Genomic DNA, 24427 nt, shown 5'->3' with positions numbered 1-24427 from the left:
AATAAAAGCTTGCAAAATTAGTTTTTTGTCAATTAAAGAATAAGTGTCTGGACCGTTCCACAAGAAGGTTTAAGATCAAAATTTAGTTTTTTAAAAATATTGTATATGGGTATTTTAAATAAATGTTTGTGCAGGGGTTAGGCAATATGACACCATTCTGCTACATCACCCCCTCAAAGATTCCTGCATAAGTTGGGAATCGAGAGGTAGTGGGTAGACATTTGGGAAAACATAAGTGATACAAAATGAAATATACTGCTGAGGAAACAATCCATCTAGAGACAGCTGGAATTTCTGCAGCACTTTGTTCATTAGAGGCCAAAAACATAGCACTTTGCAGAAAATTCACAGCAAAAAAAAACAAGTGGCAGCAAAGACAATAACTGCTAGAGTGTATCTGTGATCATTAATGATTTTTGCATTCTATCCCCTTCACTGCTTTCCCTTTGTAAGAGCAAGGTGGAACAGAAATCAAATAGGAATTTTGGTAAAATCTGTAGAATTTCCCTTCTGTGGGAATTAATCTAGAACTGCAATCAATAGCTGCAGGATTCCTCCAGTGATATCCCATCTAGTCTCCGATCCTCCAATGAGTTCAATGTGGACATTCTCCTGTGTCCATGGAGCTCATTGCAGGGCTCAGACCTTAGGTTTTAGCTCTGCTTAACCCTGCTCCTCTATTTTAGCACTAGATACCACTGCAGGACACAAAGGAAGTTATTAAAATATAAGCAAGGTTATCACTATTGCCAGGTGGAGAATATTACTACTGCTACGAGTGCTGTACTTGGTAAATGACAACATTGTGCACAGCCCTTTGATCTTCATGGTGCCAAATCCACAGGTGATTAACTTTCTGTATGTAGGTAGTGAACTGAAACTATTCACATAAAAGTACTCATATATAATGTTTGCAAGATCTGAGCCTGAAAGGACAGTTGCAAGAGTCTCAATTATATGAATTGTCATAAAACTGTCTAATGGCCAACCTTATTGAGCTGCATTTAGTATATTGTATTGTCATACAAGAGACCCAGTTTCTATCCACCAGTCAAGTCTCTCATGCACCACATGCCAGAGACAGGCACTAAGGAGGGAGCACGTCATGTTGTTCTGAAGCAATCCCTGCAGGAGACTAAGGAGTTAGGCTAACAAAGTCCAAAAACGGTCCCATGCAGCCCTCCAAGGTCAAAAGAATTAGAGAATGTGAAAGCTCATGGGGAGCTTTGCAGATGATCAGATGCCCCAGTTATGGGCGATCTTATCAAAACCTAGATAGATTGATCAATACCCAGGGCTGGATCCTCCTATCTGCTATGGATAAATGGTGCAAAGTGGCTTTAAAATGACCAGAGATAGCCATCGACTATTTCCTTGGATGGGGAGAATTCCCATGCGTGGTGGAAAGCTAATGAAGATCCTGCCACCTCGGCAGCCAACAATCAGAGAGTCACACACATGGTTCACTGGTGTTGCCACTGTCAGAGATGCAGTGCAGATTCAGGGCCCAAAACTCTGTGAGTGACCCTAGACTATGGAATGTATTTGTGCCAGGTAAGAAACCATCTCTGGTTGGTTTTATGGACAAATAGGAAATATATTCCTAATTATAATTGCTTTATAATTAGGAGTAGATTGAAATAAACATTTTATTTAAGATACTTTGGTATCTTAGACCATTTCAGGTATAATTCACTACAGTCCAACTCAAGGAGAGGTAAATGATCCCTAGGCCTCAAAAGAGAAACAGGGTCTATACTTAAGCCAATTCAATTTTCAGTCAACACAAGGCTCAAAGGACCTCATCTTATAAGGTGCTGATGGTGAAACACAGGAAAAGTCTAAAGACCATGGATGACAGATGAATTTGAGAAAGACAGTATGACATTCTGTGCCGTTGAATTTCTGATGTCCCTCAGATACTTGAGATAAAGACATTTCTTTATGATGAATTAAAACTAAGTTAGAAATTAAGTTTAAAATAAGGATAGCAGTAAGATTGTCCTGTGCGTTGGGATGGCGCTCAGAGGAGGAAGACTCTATGATAAGCAGACTTTTCCACATTGTTCCATTGGGTTGGAGTACTTTGAGCAGTCCACAAGCCCCACAGATCCTAGCGGTGTAGCAAAAGGCCAGGGCCATCTAGGTATCCACATGGAGGCTCTGTGCTTCCGTAAAAGTTCTGTGACTCTCCTCTTGAAAATCTCTACCCTGGAGGTAGCTCAGGGTGCATGCCTTTTCTTTGCAAACTCTGTCACAGATGAGGCTGCTTTATGGTGCCTCATGTTGGCCAAGAATGGTAATGCAGGCACTCACTGCCTTGGTCCGCAAGCATTGCTTGCCTGCTTGGGGCAGAGTGTCCCATGCAGTAAGCTCACCATCAGGCTTGATACTGCTAAATAAAAATAAAAAGCTCAGAAATTGGCTGCCTTTACCTTTAAATAAACAAACAGAACTTCAAAGGCAAGTGCTCAGTTGCAGGCCTGGCCCAGCAGTTCTGGACTAGCACAGAGGAGCAATTCTCTCTTCATGTCACCCCACATTGCCCCTGAGAAAGGGCAGGCAAGTCTTCTTAACTAGCCTTCTGGCTTCCGATTGGTCAGTATCTCCTAGCCCTAAGCCCTTCTAGGTATCTGGAGAACTAAGTCTTATTGGTAGCCCAGCCTGAGCAGGGAGGGTTTCTGGGAACCTCCTGGCGGGGATTGTGGGGGGAAAAGAAGGCCTGATAGACCCTGTTGCACTCTGCTAGGTCAGAAGGAGGATAATGTGAATCTCTCTGGCCTCCACTTCTCTTGCATAGACACCAGACACACAGATCACTTTCCTCTGCAGAGTCCAGAGGAAAGTGGAATGGTGCTGCAGTGGCATCTGAGTCCCTACCTATGACTGAACCCAGAGATCTGTGTAGAGAAGGACCCTTCTATAGGGATCTAGGGGGCTGCACCTGACACCTCTTAATACTGTCTCTGAGAGAAACAATTATCTGCTCTGAAGGAAACACTAAAGACAACAAAAGAAAAATCCTATCAGACAGTGATCTGAATCTGTCTGGAAGATGGTACTGTGCACTTCAGGGTTAATGCATGCCACATGCTATTAAACGGTGTTTCCAGAAGACTCATGTGATGCAGAGATTGCTATGGTGATCACTGCTTACCCTGAGAAGACAACAGTGCACACTGCAATGAAAAATCCCACACAAATGGATTAAGCACAGACTGAGACTTTCACTTATACTCCCTCTTTTTGGGAAATTATTTTATTTTTTTCCCCTCTTGAATTGGCATAAGCTGCACTTTTGAGCAACTAACAATTTCTTCTCAGCTGACTCCACCCTCCTTTCTTGGATTGCACATGTTTCCTAACTGCCGTGGCGGGTTAATCATGTACTGACTGATTAAGAGGGCCTTGGGAATAGCAAACCCACATTTTCTGCTGGTTTATGATGTAAGTGCTCTTTCTTGCAACTGGGGTCCCAAATGATTTTGAAACAAAATTAGCTATCTGTGAACATCAGTGTACCAGCTTGTCCACTTACAAGTAGGGCAGCTCTTTGTACCACAGCTAAAATACTTTCAGACCATTTCTGTGCTGCAGAAGACCCAGTCAACTGGGACTACATTCTTGTGTCTTACTCAGTTACTGGGAATTTTGCCTGAGTCAGACCTGCAAGATTTGGCTTGTCATTACTAATTACTGTAATTATTGCTAGTAAAGAGTCTGAACATAAAAAATACTCTGTACATGTTATTATTTTATTATTTAATATTATGTAGAAAAAACTCAGCTGAGCTACTGGCTGGCTATTATTGAACTGGTAGACTGCAGTGGTGTACTGCCCCCTCCTCCTGCTCCTCTTCACATGCAACCTTTCAAGAAGAAAAATAAGGGCGCTTGTCCTGTAGAGGGAAGACTGTCAGTAGCAGTAGGAAAATTATTAAAGGTCCATTTAAATGTACATTCCAAAGTTATAGAGCCTGGTTCTCTGGTGCTTCTAAGCTGCTTTGCACCACTCTGGCACTGCAGGCACTAAAGGCAGCTAACCAACGGAGGGTTCCCGCAGTGCTAGGGGAATCCCTGGGTTCTGTAGACACCTTAGTGGCTCCCACGTCACCCGCCTCAATCCTCACTTCAGGGGATATGGTGGGAGGGGGGAAGGGTGTGGTTGGGAGGTGTTCAGGGGGACTTTGGTATCTGAAGCAAGATTGAACAGCCTTCTCTTTAGCTACATTTGCTCCCCCTCCTCTTGAGTTGTACCAAGTTCTCTGTCACAGCTCAGAGACTGGGCCCTGCTTTTTTAACTGGACTATCAATAGTTCTTGGAACTACATTATTGGGTTGGAAATATAAGAAGAAGAGGTTTTCTCATGAAATGCCGTATCCTCAACTAGCATAAATTAATGTAAGAACATAAGAATGGCCCTACTGGGTCAGACCAAAGGTCCATCTAGCCCAGTATCCTGTCTTCTGACAGTGGCCAGTGCAAGGTGCCCCAGAGGGAATGAACAGAACAGGTAATCATCAAGTGATCCATTCCAATGGAGCTCCATTGACTCCAGGATTTCTAATATTTCCTGCTTGCAAGTGAAGGGAAGACAGAACCAGCAGACAGAACAGTCTGGGGTTTGGTTTGAGATTTAGGTGAAGGGTTTGTTCTTAATGTATCAAAATCAATTCAACCCTCCCTTATTACTAACAGCTTCACTGGGGGACAGCTCTCACTTTCTCTGAAATAATTGTGGAGGATCCCCCTACAAAAATAAAGAATCTTTTCTGGTTAGTTAGCAGATACTGTACAAGCTGAACTGTTTGTTTTGCCAAATGTACACAGCTTTACCTGGGCTAATGTTGATCTATCTGCACTGCTTACCACATGCCAATTTTTATACTTACGATAGTGAGCGGGATTCTAGAAAGAATATCTACACAGGACAATTAAAAAGTGAGCCAGACAGCAATGATTCCAACATAGGGGGCCAGATCTTCAGCTGGTGAAAATCATTACAGATCACGAGACTTCAATGGAGTTATGCCAGTTTACACTAGCTGAAGATCTGGTCCAGTATGTCCATCAAAGCATGATTTATGTGGAAAAGTCTTAAAAATTAATTGAAAATTAATAATCTTTCTATAGCTTTTTTAAAATAGAAGAATTTAATAGACAAGTATATATTTTCTATGGGGAGCGGGGGGTGAAGCCTTTGAGGCTGTGTGTTTGAGGTCTGCCCAAGCCAGGGATCTGAGCTAAAGATTGCAAACTGCTCTGTCCCGCCCAAAGGGCTAGAACCTGGCTGTGATGCCATCTGCCCAAGCGAGGGAGGTTGAATGACAGACTGCTTGTTACCCAACCCCAGTCCAAGGGGCCAGGGCCCTAGACCATTAACTGACACTATACTTTGCTAATCCCCTGCCAATTAACTATCAATAGCTAGGTGGTGTAGTGAGGCAGAGTGGCCTCCCTCCGAGGCTGACTGGGAGAAAACACTTGAAGCCACTACAATGTCCCTTCTGGCCTTGAAATCTATGAATCATAGAACTGTAGGACTGGAAGGGACCTCAAGAGGTCATCTAGTCCAGTCCCCTGCACTCATGGCAGAACTAAATATTATCTAGACCATCCCTGACGGGTGTTCATCTAACCTGCTCTTAAAAAGCTCCAATGATGGAGATTCCACAACCTCCCAAAGCAATTTATTCCAGTGCTTAATCACCCTGACAGTTAGGAAGTTTTTCCTAATGTCCAACCTAAACTGCCGTTGCTGCAATTTTAGCCCATTGCTTCTTGTCCTATCCTCAAAGGTTAAAGAGAGCAATTTTTCTCTTTAACAATATTCTAGGATGTCTTCTATCCTAGCTTCCACTACCCTAACTACCACTATGTAACTACATTTATACATCTATACATCTATCTATATATGTATATCTGTATGCAGTGTTTGCAGGCTGGACTCGTCAGATCTGATTCTTCTCTCACTTACACCAAGTTTAGGCTGGTGTAACTCTGCTGACTTTAGTGGCATTAGCCATGATTTACAACAGAGTAAAAGAGCTCAGAATTGGGCCCACAACATAATCACTTAGCACACATTGCCATGCTGCCGTTGCCCATCATTAGATTCAGACTGGTTACTAAATGTTGGTACTTATCTTCTCCAATAGTATTAGAAGTTGTCTTTTAAAAAAAGGCATTGTGGGATTTCTACAATTAGTGACATATGGATGACTGGAAGCGTCTGAATCAGATGACTTGAGGGTCGCTATTATAACACCGAATTTTAGAAAGGGCTCCGGAGGCGATTCTGGCAACTGCAGACTGGCGAGCCTAACTTCAGTACCAAGCAACTTGGTAGAAACTGTAGCTGTAACTGTAATTCTCAGACAAATAGATGAACATGATGGGCTGGGGAAGAGTCTACACAGCTTTTGTAAAGGGAACTCATGCCTTACCAATCTATTAGAATTATTTGAGGGTGTCAACAAAACATATGGATAAGGGTGATCCAGTTCATATAATGTATCTGGATTTTCAGAAAACCTTTTACAAGGTTGTTCACCAAAGGTTCTTAAGGAAACTGAGTAGTCATGGGATAACAGGTACGGTCATCTCATGGATCAGTAACTGAATAAAAGACAGGAAACAAAGGGTAGGAATAAAAGGTGAGTTTTCAGAATGGAGAGGGGTAAACAGCAGAGTACCCCAAGGATCTGTACTGGAACCCTGTACTGTTCAACATATTCATTAATGGTCTGGAAGAGGGAGTGAACAGTGAGGTGGCAAAGTTTGTACATGATAGAAAATTATTCAAGATAGTTAAGTCCAAAGCTAACTGCAAAGGGTGACTGGGTGACTGGGGAACAAAATGGCAGACGAAGTTCAATGTTAGTAAGTGCAAAGTAATGCACATTTGAAAAAATAATCCCAGCTACAAATATATATTGATGGGGTCTAAATTAGTTGTAACCACTCAAGAAAGAGATCTAACAGTCACCGTGGACTGTTCTCTGAAAACTTCAGCTCAGTGTGCAACAGCGGTCAAAAAGGCTAATTGAATTTTATGAACAATTAGAAAAGGGGTAAAAAATAAGATTAAATGTCATAATGCCACTATATAAATCCCTGGTGCACCCACACTTTGAATACTGTATCCCGTTTTGGTTTCCCTATCTCAAAAAGGAGATATTGAAACTGAAAAAGGTTTGGAGATCATCTACAAAGATGATCATGGATATGGACCAGCTTCTATATGAGGTGAGACAAAAAGGTTAGGGCTGTTCAGCTGAGAAAAGAGATGACTAAGGGGAGATATGATAGAGGCCTATAAAATCATGAATGGTGTGGAAAAAAAGTGAATAGACCACAATACAAAAACCAGGGGTCACCCAATGAAATAAAGAGGCAGCAGGTTTAATACAAGCAAGAGGAAGAGGAAGTGCCTTTTCACACAACACACAATTAAGCTGTGGAACTCTTTGCCATTGGATGTTGTAATGACTAAAAGTATAACTGGGTTCAAAAAAGAACTAGAAAAGTTCATGACGGACAGGTCTGTAAATGGCTATTAGCCAGGATGGTTAGGGATGCAGCCCTGTGTTTGGCACAACCCTAAACATCTGACTGCCAGAAGCCAGGATGGGAAGACTGGGTGGATTACACTCCCCTTGAAGCTCTGGTATTGGCCACTATTGGAGACCGGCTACTGGGCTAGATGGACATTGGTCTCACCCAATATGGCAGTTCTTATGTTTCTATGGCTTTATAAGTAGAGTTTTCTTCTGGGGCTTGGTACAGCCTTATTGAGAGTGGGACATTGACATTGGCGTCTCGTCTATGTTTACTCTAGTATTGCGCAATGAAATAAACATTTGTGCTGACCATTTTTCCATATCTGTTTCATATAACTTAATCTACAAGAAATCCAGATATCATCAACACTCTGGAATAAATTTTTTTACAGAATTAATAAACAGAGAATTGTACCCTGGTATGTAAGCAGCCATAGTTCTCTTTAAATACCTGTTTATTTGTTTTTATTTTTTATGTCAGATTACTTTGCAAAATTTCTTCTGATGGGATTCAGATTATTCCATGACTGGTTTTACTTTAACATGGTGTATTTCAAGATAAACAAGTCAGCAGATGCTATTTATACATTTTGAACATTGTAACATTGTGTATTGTGCTAATACAAAAATTGGAATAAGCATCACCTTTAAGATGTTGTGGCTCACTGACACTGCTCTCTCACAAATAGAAAATAGTCCAGCTTTGTTGATAAATATTTGTTAAAATCATATTTTGGGAGCATATCTGAACATTAAATCATTTGCACTTTTGTACTGCTGAAAAAAATATAGTATAAAGTTAGAGCAGAAAATAGGTTTCTTTATGATGGCATATGGCAAATCTCTCTAATAAGAGGCCATTTACTGCATAAGCGTCTTGCATGTGGTACTTGACAGCAGGTGTCTGGAGAAAATCCTGCAAACATTTTGAAGTGTACTATTACTGGCAACTTGCTAGAAAAATGTAAAATTCTGAGCTTTCAGGCCTGAGCCAGGAAGTAGAATAAAATATAAAACGATGATGAAAGCGAAAAATTAATCTAAGCTTCTTGTTTCTACATTAAAGAGATGTATAAATAGTTCCAGCAGAGAGTACTAAACATGACATATTACCTACATGGGATAGAAAGACCTTATTGTGCTTGCACCATAAAGTTTTAAAAGGTTCCCTTTCCAACCGAAAGTGGAAGTGAGTGACTATACTTGCTTTAGCCTATCCATATTTTAATTAAGTCAGGAATATGGGTTTATCTACAGAGGCTAGAAAAGACTTTAATTACCATCCACTGAGAATGTTAGCAGTACTTTAAGGTGACTTAAATGTGCTTTCCTATGGATTTAATTAAAATGCAATAATTGTATGTATCAGATATCAGTTATTAAAACACTCAGGGCAGGGGTGGCCAACCTGTGGCTCCGGAGCCGCGTGCGGCTCTTCAGAAGTTAATATGCGGCTCCTTGTATCGGCACCGACTCCGGGGCTGGAGCTACAGGCGCCAACTTTCCAATGTGCCGGGGGGTGCTCCCTGCTCAACCCCTGGCTCTGCCACAGGCCCTGCCCCCTCTCCACCCCTTCCCGCCCCCTCCCCTGAGCCATTGTGCCCTCACTCCTCCCCCTTCCCCCAGAGCCTCCTGCACTCCACTGATCGGGAGGTGCGGGGAGGGAGGGGGAGTGCTGATCGGTGGGGCTGCTGATGGGTGGGAGGCACTGGGAGCTGGGGGTGTGTGCTGATGGAAGGTTGCTGACGTATTACTGTGGCTTTTTGGCAATGTACATTGGTAAATTCTGGCTCCTTCTCAGGCTCAGGTTGGCCACCCCTGACTTAGGGCCTGATTCAGAACTCATTTAAATTAATGGTAGTCTTTTCAATTGACTTCAATAGGCCTTAAACTAGGGTCCTATTGTGAATCAAAAGCTATCAAATTGATTTGAATTTAAGTACATTTTTAATAATTATTTTGCATTTATTTAACCTAAAAATCATGGCACCTGGGTTTTAAAAAGGAGCTCACTTCAGTTTGTGGTGTGCATGTGAGGAGCTGGGAGCAAGAGGCACTGGGAGCTGAGAGTGAGAACGCGGACTGTTGGAGGACTGAGGTGTACAAGCATTATCAGACACTAGGAGGAAGGTCCTGTGGTGAGGATAAGGAAGGTGTTGGGAGAAGGCCATGGGGAAGTAGCACAGGGAGTTGTAGCTGTCGCACAGCTGTTCCAGGAGGCACTCTAGACAGCTGCATTCCACAGGGCCCTGGGCTGGAACCCGGAGTAGAGGGCGGGCCCGGGTTCCCCCCAAATCCTCCCAACTCCTGGTCAGACACAGGAGGAGTCGACCTGGACTGTGGGTTCAGAAAAAACGGCAAACTGAGGGATGCCGTGAAGCTCCAAGGCGAGCAAATCCGTCAATAAGTGCAAGACCCACCAAGGTAGAGCAGGAACTTTGTCACATTACATTTAAAAAAAAAAAAAAGAAAGCTGAGATTCTCATTTAATAACATGATTTCAGGAACTGGGGATTTAAGAAAACACCAAATATTGTGGGACAAGAATCACAAGATAAAATCACAAGAGGAAAGACTGGAAATCAGGAGCCAAAATTTTTAAATCCTGGTATCTAAAGTTAGGCTAATAAATTAGGTGCCTAAAGAGAAGAGGCCAGATTTTCAGAGGTGCTGAGCACCCAAAGCTATGGGATATGGGGTTGTTCAACACTTTTGAAAATCAGTCCACTTCTATTTAGGTACCAAAAGATGGATTTAGAAAGCTAACTTTAGGCACCCAGATTTGAAAATTCTGACCAGGACCAACAATAACAGGCAAAGAGATGATGTATTCTTATCCTGGCATTTCCCCCCTAATATTCTATGACATGAGTTATTGCTACACATGTTCATGATATTGGACAACAAAAAACATTTAAACAGAAACTTCCTTCTTAATATAGCATTCCCCCAATATAGCATATATAATTCTTGTAAATGGCAGCAACGTGGTATAATAGGAGTATATTAAAACATCATTGTACAATACCTTAATTGGGGGAAATTATGACAAAAATGTGGTAGTCACAGATGATTTAACTTTATTTGTGTGATTTCTAAAGAAAGAATATCTCTGGTCCTCTTCTGCCTTTGGTCTCTTTCCTCTTCTGCCTTGGAAGAATAGTTCTCTTTGAAGTAGTTAGAGCATGTGTGAGTGGACAGCGTGGTGACTGAAATTTATAAAAGAGCTTTTGAGTGCTGTCACAATTAATTATCAGCTTTTTCACTGTCCTGAGAAATGCTGCTGATAGCATCTATCTAACATGCACCACCCATAGTCCAAAAAATCTACTTCATCCAGGAAATGCTAATGCTTCTGGGATCTGATTCCTACGGCAAAGTGTAAAACTATATTTGGTACTTGAGCCATTAGGCTCAGCCAAGAGCAAGATGCCTTAACCTTAACCCAGGAGTAGCCCAGGGAGGAAATGTATATAGTTCTTTCCCTCTTTCCCTCTTGTTCTCCAGTTGGTCTAGGAATGAGCAAACTGTTGGGGATAAAAGAGGAACTGACTTGACCCATCATCCAAAACTTTATTTGAACATGAACTGGTGAACCTGGGGGATTGTGAAGGTTGTACCGAGGTGGGGTAATCTGAGACTTCATAAAATTCAGGTTCAGAAAAGTATTCCTAGCCACTTCTAAATGTTAATAATCAATGCATTTATTGAAAACCAACTGTACTGTACTGAATATAAAAGTAAAATTCAATATTTAGGACTTGCCTGATTTTTTTCTAATAAAGTTATAAATTAGTTTTATAAAGCTTTGAAGATAAAAATGCTACCTAAATGTTAAACATGTCATTGTATAAACATAAAAAGAAAAGGAGTACTAGTGGCACCTTAGAGACTAACCAACTAGTACTCCTTTTCTTTTTGCGAATACAGACTAACACAGCTGCTACTCTGAAACCTGTCATTGTATAAACACAGAAATTCCCTAAGTATCACCAGAAGGATCCATTAAATTTTCACAGTAAATTCAATAAGAAATGGAATTATATTTTTTCAGTCAAATTTTAATAAACAAATACAAATACAAACACCTTCTGGAGATGCTTCAAAACCAAATTTCAGATACAAACACCCCCAAAATTAGAGATGATCTAAGTACATTTACAGATGTAAATTTTGAGCCTGTTCCTAACATCTACATCTTTCTCCTTTAATGAATCTTGTCTTGTTGACCCATCGTCTATCCAGACACCAGAAACAGTTTCTATATGCCAAACTACTTACTGTAGATTGTCTTCAGTAGCATTCTAATGCATTTCATATTATTAATCTATTCATAGAATTGAAAAATTCTACAAAGTTGGAAACAACTCACTGTCCCAGCCTAGTTCTTAATGGACATGTCCACATTGAAGAAATCACCATCATACTTAGCACTAATCTGGCATGCATCCCCTGCACTTGGAGCCAATATCTAAAAGACATATTGCAGGACACAAGCATGTAATACCACTACCCCTTGTATTCTGTCGATAAAGAGAACTTACGCTTCTGATGCTGTCAATCTAACACCTCTTCTGAATATAAATGCAATTTTTAAATTAAAAAGTAAAATGTAAAGAGAAAGGAATAAATAACACTGACATACTGAACTGCACATGAAAATCTATAGTAGTCTAAAGTAATTTCTATTTGTATAAACTACCAGCATACAAATAATTGTATACAAGTTCTCTGTCTCCATAGGCTATTGCCCAATTTATAGTTGGCAAAAATAAACTTGTATTTTCAATTGTAGAAAACAATGGTTATGATGTTTTGCCTTGTGGTGTTGTGTCATGTCATAGAGTAGGTCAACAAGAAGTAATGAATGAAGGAAACTAAAACTGAGAAAGAGACTTTGTTTTCCCATCTTAGTAACTTATTATTTCATTGAGGACTTTGGGAGCTGATCTGAATATATTGCAGAGAAGAAAACAGCAAGGGGAGAACACTAATCTATCCTCAGTATTCATTACTGACTGTGTTCAAATAATTTCTTGGCTACAAACTTTTAAGCATTCCTAATTCATCTCTCATTGTCCTTTGTGGTTTGGACAGCTCATTGCTGATTGTTGATTGTTGGAGGATTTCTGTAGTAATCCTTTGTGCCAAACTGTAAAGCCCATCTCACACATTATCACCTAATGTTTGCATATAATTGAGACACATGCTTTCTGGCAGTCTGAGGAGGGAATGTAATGGAGGGGTTGCTACATTTTCCAAGAAAAAACAATGGAAATTATTGTAGGAATTATTTTGAGAAGTTCTATGGTGTGTGTTATACAGGAGGTCAGACTAGATGATCCTTCTGAATCTATGACTCTATTAAATGAAATCCTAGGGTTCAGGTCAGGAATTTTCCCACTGACTATTCTTTATTAAATCATTAAATATGGGCTAAAGCTGGAATCAACTGTCCTAACCTTCCCCTCCACTGAACTTTGGGGATTCAGATAATATGGGACTTGGATCCCAATCAGCGCTAGTCTTGAGTTTGTAACACCAAATCCATCACTGTTGTGTCCATCTCTGTGTTACAGCCCTTTTCTTAAATCAAGACATTGCTTTGGTAAGTAATGTGTATGTGCATGTGAGAGAGAGTGAGAGCGAGTTAGAAACCACAGAGGCCCTTAGTAATGAACATTGCTCCTGCAGCAGCAAGTGGGGTAGAGGTTGTTGTAGCAATGACTGGTATTACATAATACCTCCCATCTGTCTGCAGATGTGTGAGTTTGTTTTAATGTTTTATGAGGTTTTTATTGCACTATAATGCAGTCCCCAACCCCTCTGCAGTTGCTAGTTTGATCACAAAATATAATTAATTTTAAAATACCTAATACTTCAGCTATTCAACACTTTCCTGACAGTCTCTCACCGTCCCCCCATCCCACCACCACCAACAAGATTATGGTACCACTATGATGCCCCTGAACAGCTTATGCCTGGGGAGTTTTGAACAGGAGTTTTAATTGTCTTATTATACAAAATTCCCAAGTTTGAAATGGATTCCAATGTTCTCTATATACCTTAAATCCAGGCAATTTAATTATTGTTCTCTGACCCTTCCCATTATATGCTATGCCATGCTCCTGGCAGGCTAGATGAATGGGACAATAAACAAATCTTATTATACCCCTTTGAGGTCTCCAAGTTTAGGTAAGGTGATATAGGGATTGATACCAGCCATACTATTTTTTCAAGTTTTTGGTACTCTGCATTCAAAATGAACATCTCTGCTATGCCCTAGGTGCCTGGACTGCTTTCTGCCTTCAGAAAGTGCACTCTGGAGCAGCCAAAGGCCACTGCAAGATAGACCCCAGACTTATAAGAGTCTGGAGAAAGGAAAGCCCAATCTTCACTTTTCATTAAAACAGACATAGGTGAGGTAGGAAACAGTGGAAGTCACTGACTGATAGGCTAAGTGTTGGCCTGGTAAGCTAGTAGAAGAGCCCCTAAATGTTGGAAACCACTGATGTACCCTTAGGGTGACTTGTCTTCTAGTCATTGCTCTCTCTTAAATAATAATAAGCTTCAGTTAGTTTAGTCTCTTTTAAAAATAAAATAATAAAAAATAATAAAAATAACACCTTATGCTTATACATAGAGCCCTGCATGGATACAAAATTTGTATCTGCACCCGATGCATCTAAATAGTCCATAGATATCTGCAGATTTGCAGGGCTCTACTTCTACAGTGCTTTCTGATCAAAGAACTCAGCACACTTCATAAACACCGGTTAATAAAGTTACACAGCATTCTCATGAGGTAGGCGGGTAGCATTATACTGAAATGGAATTCTATCAATCAACAAGGGTGCAGAGCTACTGTACAATCATTGAAGTACAACTACAGAGTTTTACACCAATTGTGCCATTTTCTGCTCTCTCTGACTGGTTCTGAGTGTTTGATTTGCATGATCACACTATAATAGAGCTGACTGAAAAACAGACAAATCTTCACAGACTTTGACAACCTCAGGGAACTCATGGGTAGGATCCCCTGGGAGAATAATATGAGGGGGAAAGGAGTCCAGGAGAGCTGGCTGTATTTTAAAGAATCTTTATTGAGGTTACAGGGACAAACCATCCCAATGTGTAGAAAGAATAGTAAATATGGCAGGCGACCAGCTTGGCTTAACAGTGAAATCCTTGCTGATCTTAAACACAAAAAAAGAAGCTTACAAGAAGTGGAAGATAGGACAAATGACCAGGGAAGAGTATAAAGATATTGCTCAGGCATGCAGGAGTGAAATCAGGAAGGCCAAATCACACCTGGAGGTGCAGCTAGCAAGAGATGTTAAGAGTAACAAGAAGGGTTTCTTCAGGTATGTTAGCAACAAGAAGAAAGACAAGGAAAGTGTGGGCCCCTTATTGAATGAGGGAGGCAACCTAGTGACAGAAGATGTGGAAAAAGCTAATGTACTCAATGCTTTTTTTGCCTCTGTCTTCACAAACAAGGTCAGCTCCCAGACTGCTGCACTGGGCAGCAGAGCATGGGGAGGAGGTGACCAGCCCTCTGTGAAGAAAGAAGTGGTTCGGGACTATTTAGAAAAGCTGGACGAGCACAAGTCCATGGGGCCGGATGCGCTGCATCCGAGAGCGCTAAAGGAGTTGGCGGATGTGATTGCAGAGCCATTGGCCATTATCTTTGAAAACTCATGGTGATCGGGGAGGTCCCGGACGACTGGAAAAAGGCTAATGTAGTGCCCATCTTTAAAAAAGGGAAGGAGGAGGATCCTGGGAACTACAGGCCAGTCAGCCTCACCTCAGTCCCTGGAAAAATCATGGAGCAGTTCCTCAAGGAATCAATTCTGAAGCACTTAGAGGAGAGGAAAGTGATCAGGAACAGTCAGCATGGATTCATCAAGGGCAAGTCATGCCTGACTAATCTAATTGCCTTCTCTGACGAGATAACTGGCTCTGTGGATGAGGGGAAAGCAGTGGACATGTTGTTCCTTGACTTTAGCAAAGCTTTTGACACAGTCTCCCACAGTATTCTTGCCAGTAAGTTAAAGAAGTATGGACTGGATGAATGGACGATAAGGTGGATAGAAAGCTGGCTAGATTGTCGGGCTCAATGGGTAGTGATCAATGGCTCCATGTCTAGTTGGCAGTCGGTATCAAGTGGAGTGTCCCAAGGGTTGGCCCTGTGGCCAGTTTTGTTCAATATCTTCATGTTCAATGATCTGGAGGATGGTGTGGATTGCACCCTCAGCAAGTTTGCAGATGACACTAAACTGGGAGGAGAGGTAGATCCGCTGGAGGGTAGGGATAGGATACAGAGGGACCTAGACAAATTAGAGGATTGGGCCAAAAGAAATCTGATGCGGTTCAACAAAGACAAGTGCAGAGACCTGCACTTAGGATGGAAGAATCCCATGCACTGCTATAGACTAGGGACCGAATGGCTAGGCAGCAGTTCTGCAGAAAAAGACCTAGGGTTACAGTGGACAAGAAGCTAGATATGAGTCAACAGTGTGCCCTTGTTGCCAAGAAGGCTAATGGTATTTTGGGATGTATAAGTAGGGGCATTGCCAGCAGATTGAGTGACGTGATCATTCCCCTCTATTCGACATTGGTGAGGCCTCCTCTGGAATACTGTGTCCAGTTTTGGGCCCCACAGTACAAGAAGGATGTGGAAAAATTGGAAAGCGTCCAGCAGATGTCATCAAAAATTAGGGGACCGGAACGCATGACTTATGAGGAGAGGCTGAGGGAACTGGGATTATTTAGTCTGCGGAAGAGAAGAACAAGGGGGGATTTGGTAGCTGCTTTCAACTACCTGAAAGGGGTTTCCAAAGAGGATGGATCTAGACTGTTCTCAGTGGTAGTGGATGACAAAATGAGGAGTAATGGTCTCAAGTTGCAGTGGGGAAGGTTTAGGTTGGATATTAGGAAAAACGTTTTCACTAGGAGGGTGGTGAAACACTGGAATGCGTTACCTAGGGAGGTGGTGGAATCTGCTTCCTTAGAAGTTTTTAAGGTCAGGCTTGACAAAGCCCTGGCTGGGATGATTTAGTTGGAGATTGGTCCTGCTTTGAACAGGGGGTTGGACTAGATGACCTCCTGAGGTCCCTTCCAACCCTGATATTCTATGATTCACAAACACAAAAATTTAATTTCATTAAAAAAGTTAATAAAATGTCAAAATTCAAAACATATCAACTAGCTCTGCTGGTTAGCTCTTTATCCTTTCGTCAGCATGGGAATCCTTGTGCTATGACAACCACTCCTCAAAGAAGGGGAACTGGTACAGTCCAGTGGGTAGGGCAACAGTCCTGGACTTAGGAAACCTGTGTTCAATTCACTGCTCTCCCATAGACCGCTTTGAGATCTTGGCCAAGTTACTTAGTCTTGCCAGCCCAGGCCCCATTGATTTCAAAGGAAGTTAGGAGTCTAAATGCCTTTGAGGAACTGGGCCTCTGTGCTTCAGTTCTCCAGCTGTAAGACAATAGCACTCCCCTGCCTCACACTGATGCTGTGAGGATGAATACATTAAAGATTTTGAGGTGTTCAGATACTACAGTAATGGGCCCTTCTAAGTACCTTAGGGTAGGTCTACACTTCTGGTGGTGTGTAGAGTACAGACACTCCACACCCTGCTAGCATTGGTATGAATAGCAGAGTAGACAGTGAGGCACAGCTTAAGTGAGTAGAACAGTGTGTCCTGCATGCCTGAATTCTGGGGTATACACTCTACATGCCCAAGCTGTGCTTCCCATGTCTGTTCTGCTATTTTTAGCCGTGTCGTGTCCAGCTCTCTCCCTACTGCCCGAGGCTTTCCCTGTTGCAGTGAAAGTCTCGAGCAGCAGGGAATAGCTCTGGTATTGGGGAGGCAGCAGGGAAAGGCTCCAGCAGCACCCCATTGCCCGAACCTTTCCCTTTTGCCTCTCCCCTGCCGGAACCTTTCACTGTTGTGTGTGTAGCTACACACCGTAGTGAGTGTGAATGCCTTTTCCTGCAGCATGTAGCTACATGTACTCTACGTGCTGCCGCAAGTGTAGACAAGGTCCCAGATAGACTGTATGGTTATTTACAAGTAATTATACTGTGGCTATCCGAATCCCTGTACACTGTTTGGCTGCTATAATCCCTCGGCTCTGATTGATTTCTATACTCAGAATTGTCATGGTTTCATTTTGGCAACAAGAATTCTTCGTCACCATCTAGTCTCCTTTCAAACTCCCAAATTTACATGAACTGGAAGGGGGTAAATCCTGAAAGAAATGAAAATGGGTCTATTAAAGAGAAATTCAATTCCCCCCTGCCCACAGACACATAAAACAAAAACGAATGGAAAAACCCACCATATACTCTGAAGAAGAGCAGGGAGTAGAGAACAGTCAATGAAGCTTCTTGCATCTACTTTTTAATGGTACAACACATAGTGATGTAGGGATTTTAAGTGAGCGATTAGCAGAATGGGTTGGGAAATGAAAAGATACTTTGTGAAAAATTTCAAAATAGTTTCTATTTCACAGGGTTTGATGTGGACTCATTTTCCATTTTTCAAAACATTATGAGCAAATTACTTTACTGAAACCTTAATAAATATTATACTAACATGTTTTCTACATATTTTACAAAATCATTATCAAGGTCCTTTACTCAAAGTGTCAATAATTTAAAAATGATTTTGACAAAAGTGTCAATAAAATGTCCATTAAAAGTGTGGAAGAAAATTTCACAAAATCAAAGAAAATTTTGGATATGTTGGGACATTTTCATAGAAAGTTTCATTTTAGAAAAAAGTCCATTTTTCAACTAAGAAATATTTTTGTGTGGAAAATTTCAGCCCATTATAGTGAAATGCAATAAACGTGAATGAAATACTGTATACAATAATGAAAAGTTATATGCATAGAGCAGTTTTTATCTCAGTATTTTAAAATAAATAAACCCCAGCAACAACGCCCTTAAGAGAAAACCTATATGCAAAAGAAAAGTGACTTCAGCTTTCCAAGAAGGAGTGTCTTTCCTCTTCAGTCATCCAAGCTGCCTGTTAAGCACAGACCTCAGTCCTTACAGCCTGTGGTCAGCTCCTAATTGGCAAAACCATGCCAGGGGAGGGGCTTACCCTATAAAAACTTATCCACCATTTTGAAACTCTTTTCAAACAAACATAGCTCTTAATGCAAAGAAGCATGCAAACAGGTAATTTACTGTTTCAGTTAAATGTTATATTCCTAACTGAATCTGCACCAAAGAGAAATTTCCCTTTGAAAACAGATGATTTAGATTATAAGTTATTTCTCTTAAGGTTGGCGAAGGAGAAGAGAGAGTGTAGAAAAAACAGCAATAGGGAGAGATGACCACTCTGGAACAGATACATTCCTTCACCCAGCCTGTCTTCTCTAAAATTACAAAAGGAAAGGCAGGAAACAGGGAGAAGGAAATAAAAACCCATTAATCCTATGCATTTCAATCCTAGTGGCATATTCAAAAAAATGAAGAAAGAGATCAATGGAGCTGCTTGCCCCACATTTGGAGTCTCAGATTGGCTTTTCACTATGTAAATGGATGTTTTCCATACTTATGTACTAAGTTTGTGATTTAGTTGGCTTGTTAAGGCAACTGTGTTTAAAAACTAGGCTCACAGAGTGTCATTAAGGAAACCTTACCACAGGTACATTACACCCACATTGTAGCCAGTTGGTAAAGACAGCTGTGCATTGAGGACAAGTTGCATTAGCTATTGGAACATATTGCTTATAATGGCAGGGTTCACAGCATCAAGCTGAGTCTCAGGAATAGCTCACTATGCAGAAATTTTGTTGTTGCTCCCTCAAAGTTGCTTCTATCAGTTTCAAGCTTACAGTTTTTCCCCCATCTTCTTTGGTCATATCAGCAATAATAATATATACTTATATAGTGCGCTTCGTTCACAGATCTCAAAAAAGAAAATTACAAATGAAGGATAAGTATCTTATGGATGGAGAAATGGATGGAGCCCCAGAGAGTAATTGTCTAATTTCACACCATGAGCTAATGACAGAGCAGGGATCAGAATCCAAGTCCACTGTCTTCTATCAGCTGAACTGTGTTGCATCCTCTGATCTGTGTGTGTGTGTATATATATATATAAAACAATTGAATAGTCTTTTATAACAGCTACACGATGTTGTGCTCACGTCAGATGCCACTATCTCACCAGTGTAATGCCAGGTCAGAAATTTCATTGGAGATTCCCAAGGATTTCATAAGTGCTGCAGGAGTTAGTATGGGGTAATTCAACAGGTGCTGCTCTTCCTCCTGGTCCAGTAATGATGTGCCAATGACTTAGTGTGGGTTTAAAAACACTGGGCTGTCAGAGAGGCTGTCTTCTGAATGCAGTGCAAAACCACAGCCCGGATCACATCAGTACTCCACTGAATGTTCTGAAAGTGTAAGGGTGTTAATGTGACTTGTGTCCTGGTCAAATTCAATTACATTTTAATACTGACATTCCCTTTTTGCTTTTATTTGCTTAGGATACTCTTCAATACCTATACTAATCTGTTATGAGGTTTTTGTTCCCACGCTTAGTTTCAACTCATAGCTTTCTGCAATGGGTGGATAGCTATATAGTTTAAGTTTGTACAGCATTCTGGATCCAGGCTAAAATATGGTATATTAGAGTGGCACAGCAGCAAGACTGTAGTTAAGGTTGCATCATCATTTCTATTTAATGGCTGACCTTCTAAGTCCTCTGAAATCGATGTGTTTAGTTAGATTACATTGAAATTTGTTGTGCCCCAGAAAGGTGCAGAATAGGGTTGGTGGTTATTTGGGGTTATTTGCACTAGGGGTTGCAGAGATAGGGTCATTTGACCAAAGGGTTCATGAGGTACAACTACCCCCAAAAGTAGTTTCCTCCTCCTGCCTTGTACTGTTAAACTGAGAGATGCTAATGACAGGATGAATCAGACCTTGTCGAGATTGATGGGTGTGAAAACACCCTTCAATTAACATAATTAAGGATAAGTTAATCACAAGCCCCCACCTAAGGCAAAAGGAAGACTGGACTGGACTGAGTGGCTGGAGGTTGCTACAATTCGAGTCATGGATGGCAGTTTTTTTTGGGGAGAGGGCAATGTCTTTGGGGAAAAAATAGACATGCAAATGTTTCCTGGAAGGGGTATTAGGAGCAGAGAAGTGGGAGAATAGGGCAAGAGGAGTTTAGGATTGTAGTGCATGGAGGAGGGTTATCAGGAGAGGGATAGACGGGGGAAAAGGGAAAGAGGTTGGGGGCTCAGGTGAGGGAGGTATGGTGCACCCCAACCTTCCTGCCCCCAGCTTTGCCAGTGCACCCAACCCCCACTGTAGCCCACAGCTCTGCCAAGGCACCCCAGCCCATGCACAACTCCTGCTCTGTGGGGCAGGAACTGTCTGTTATCATAGTGGCATGGCAGCATCACTATAGTTAAGGTTCTGTCGTGACTTTTGTTTAAAAGTTGACTTTTCTAAGTCCTCTAAAATTGATGTGCTTAGTTGGATTCTGTTGAAATTGGTGTGCAGATTAGGGTTAACGACCCCCCTTTGAGATCATTTGAGCAAAGATATAAGCCCTGGAAATAAAAGCCATTTTCTAAAAGTTTCTAGGTGCTTTTTGCACAGAGATCTGATTATTGATGTGACGAGGATCAAAATGGTCTCAATCTGTCGAGTTTTACCGAAGGTGGTGCATGGCACTCAAACATTTTGGGGAGACCCAAATTGAGACTGGGACTTAAGGACATGTTCGCTTTACTTGAGTAGATGTGCGGACTGGAAGGATTACGCTGTGGATGCACCAGTAAAGAAAAAACCATCAGAGTGTTTCTATGAAGCTACGCGCTTGCCTGAGTAGTTTGAGGAAATGTCATGACGTCATTGGCCTGGTGAACACCCCACCACTGACGTTTCTAATTCAAAACTTTGTGCATCTGTGCAATAAAGATTTAATAACTGATGTTGCTGCAAGTTGTCTGTTATAATACTCATGCAAACTTAACTCTGGCCTCTCTCAGCAATTCCCCAATAAGCCCTTTCCTTTTAATAAAGCCACATACCTTTACTCTGCCAACCAGTTACTGAAATGTACAAGCTCTTCACTTCCTTTTACAACCCATTCACTTACCCACAAAATTCCATCTACCATCATTACATCATCTAACACTAGCTTCTCAGCATGTTAGGTGAAGCGCTGTTTCTTGCAACGTTTGTACATCACTTGTTACTGAAACAGTCAGAGTTCACTTCTGGAGTGTCCTATGGTCATTTGAGTACTGAAGCATTTAGCAGCTCATACAAGAGATGCTGTACTAACACCAACACAGATGTGGTAGGGCTTAGAGTTCAATTTTTAAGGTTAGATTGTTGTTAGGTGAAAGTATGCCCTACTGCACTGTAGTGTGTGTCAGTCTTGTGTGGGCTCTCTTCCTACAGCGGAATTTAACCCTGCTTGTATTATGGTGGTGCCTAAAGCTTCTGGCTGGGATTGGGGCCTCATTGAGCTAGGTTCTGTCCAAACACATCAGGCAACATGGTCTCTGCCCCAAAGAGCTTAAAATGAAGGCCACAATCCTACAAGCTGACCCCTGTGGGTGGTCCCTTGCTTGTTTTGAAAGTCTATTGATTTCAGTGGGACCTCCACATAGGTTTGTGGATTTGGAAATGTGGAGTAGCTTGCAGGATTGGGGTCTAACTAAAGACAAGAAATGCAAGGGAATTTAATAAACAGTAACAGGAAGCAAGGCTGGAAGGACAAAGTGTATCAGTAAAAACAAATACAAATAATGATTACTCAAAATTATGTGCACACCTTGATGGTAAAAAGGGTTTTGTGATCATGTGGGATGGATTTTTTGTTCTAAAATTCGGTCAATATGGCCTTTCAGTTCTTATTTCATTAGGCAAATTAAATGTTTACACTGTTAATTATCATAGAATCATAAAAAGAAAAGGAGTACTTGTGGCACCTTAGAGACTAACCAATTTATTTGAGCATGAGCTTTCGTGAGCTACAGCTCACTTCATCAGATGCATATCGTGGAAACTGCAGCAGAATAAAGTCTGCTGCAGTTTCCACGATATGCATCTGATGAAGTGAGCTGTAGCTCACGAAAGCTCTTGCTCAAATAAATTGGTTAGTCTCTAAGGTGCCACAAGTACTCCTTTTCTTTTTGCGAATACAGACTAACACGGCTGTTACTCTGAAACCTGTCATAGAATCATAGACTATCAGGGTTGGAAGGGGCCTCAGAAGGTCATCTAGTCCAACCCCCTGTTCAAAGCAGGACCTAATCCCCAACTAAATCATCCCAGCCAGGGCTTTGTCAAGCCTGACGGTAAAAACCTCAAAGGAAGGAGATTCCACCACCTCCCTAGGTAACGCATTCCAGTGTTTCACCACCCTCCTAGTGAAAACGTTTTTCCTAATATCCAGCCTAAACCTCCCCCACTGCAACTTGAGACCATTACTCCTCATTCTGTCATCTGCTACCACTGAGAACAGTCTAGATCCATCCTCTTTGGAAACCCCTTTCAGGTAGTTGAAAGCAGCTATCAAATCCCCCCTCATTCTTCTCTTCTGCAGACTAGACAATCCTGGTTCCCTCAGCCTCTCCTCATAAATCATGTGTTCCAGTCCCGTAATTTTTGTTGCCCTCCACTGGACGTTTTCCAATTTTTCCACATCCTTCTTGTAGTGTGGGGCCCAAAACTGGACACAGTATTCCAGATGAGGCCTCACCAATGTCGAATAGAGGGGAATGATCACGTCACTCAATCTGCTGGCAATACCCCTACTTATACATTCCAAAATACCATTAGCTTTCTTAGCAACAAGGGCACACTGTTGACTCATATCTAGCTTCTTGTCCACTGTAACCCCTAGGTCTTTTTCTGCAGAACTGCTGCCTAGCCATTTGGTCCCTAGTCTGTAGCAGTGCATGGGATTCTTCCATCCTAAGTGCAGGACTCTGCACTTGTCTTTGTTGAACCGCATCAGATTTCTTTTGGCCCAATCCTCTAATTTGTCTAGGTCCCTCTGTATCCTATCCCTACCCTCCAGCGGATCTACCTCTCCTCCCAGTTTAGTGTCATCTGCAAACTTGCTGAGGGTGCAATCCACACCATCCTCCAGATCATTGAACATGAAGATATTGAACAAAACTGGCCCCAGGGCCAACCCTTGGGGCACTCCGCTTGATACCGACTGCCAACTAGGCATGGAGCCATTGATCATTACCCATTGAGCCCGACGATCTAGCCAGCTTTCTATCCACCTTATAGTCCATTCATCCAGTCCATATTACTGTAACTTGCTCACAAGAATACTGTGGGAGACTGTGTCCAAAGCTTTGCTAAAGTCAAGGAATAATATGTCCACTGCTTTCCCCTCATCCACAGAGCCAGTTATCTCATCATATATACATTATTATACACTTGAACTATGGTTTCACTTCATAGCTATCCGAGTAATAGCAATATACTTCTGTAAAGTAATTAGAAAAATAACTCTAATTCATTCTTGTTCTATTCTAAATTTAGGATTGAGTTTAAGCTAAATGGAGTATAATGATCTTTTCTTTTTTCCTAGATGTATAATTGTTTTATGATGATTTGTTCATGTTTTATTTAACAGTAGAAAAAATATTAACTCAGCACTGTTAGCTTTTTTGAAATATTTTCATATAAAATACTGTAAAAAAAAGAGAACCTAAAAGGTCTCACTTCACAACACCTCTCATTTTAGTTAAAAATATTAATGCTAACATCTTTCATAGAGAATAGTGCAATGGATACTGGTTCTTTGAAGCACTGAGGGGGGCTAAGTTTGACATTCCCTATTTTGTTTTCAATG

At 41.4% G+C, this 24427-nt stretch overlaps 1 protein-coding gene across 6 annotated transcripts in view; it reads left to right on the top strand.

Moving 5' to 3' along the window:
• ANAPC10 (anaphase promoting complex subunit 10) overlaps window positions 1-24427 on the top strand; it is a 242554-nt gene that overhangs the window by 106025 nt on the left and 112102 nt on the right. Inside the window, exon 5 of one of the 6 annotated variants that reach the window (XM_077815325.1) lies at window positions 19475-19531. The exons of the other annotated variants lie outside the window; for them this stretch is intronic. Coding sequence (XP_077671451.1) covers window positions 19475-19516 — 42 coding nt within the window. The 3' untranslated portion in view covers window positions 19517-19531. Of the gene's footprint in view, window positions 1-19474; window positions 19532-24427 lie in introns of those variants that run through there. 6 annotated transcript variants of the gene reach the window in all.

Source organism: Eretmochelys imbricata, chromosome 4 (genome assembly GCF_965152235.1).
Source record: "Eretmochelys imbricata isolate rEreImb1 chromosome 4, rEreImb1.hap1, whole genome shotgun sequence".
Classification (NCBI taxonomy): Eukaryota; Metazoa; Chordata; order Testudines; family Cheloniidae; genus Eretmochelys; species Eretmochelys imbricata.
Note: the sequence above shows the minus strand (reverse complement) of the source record. Positions and strands in the feature narration are given on the sequence as shown.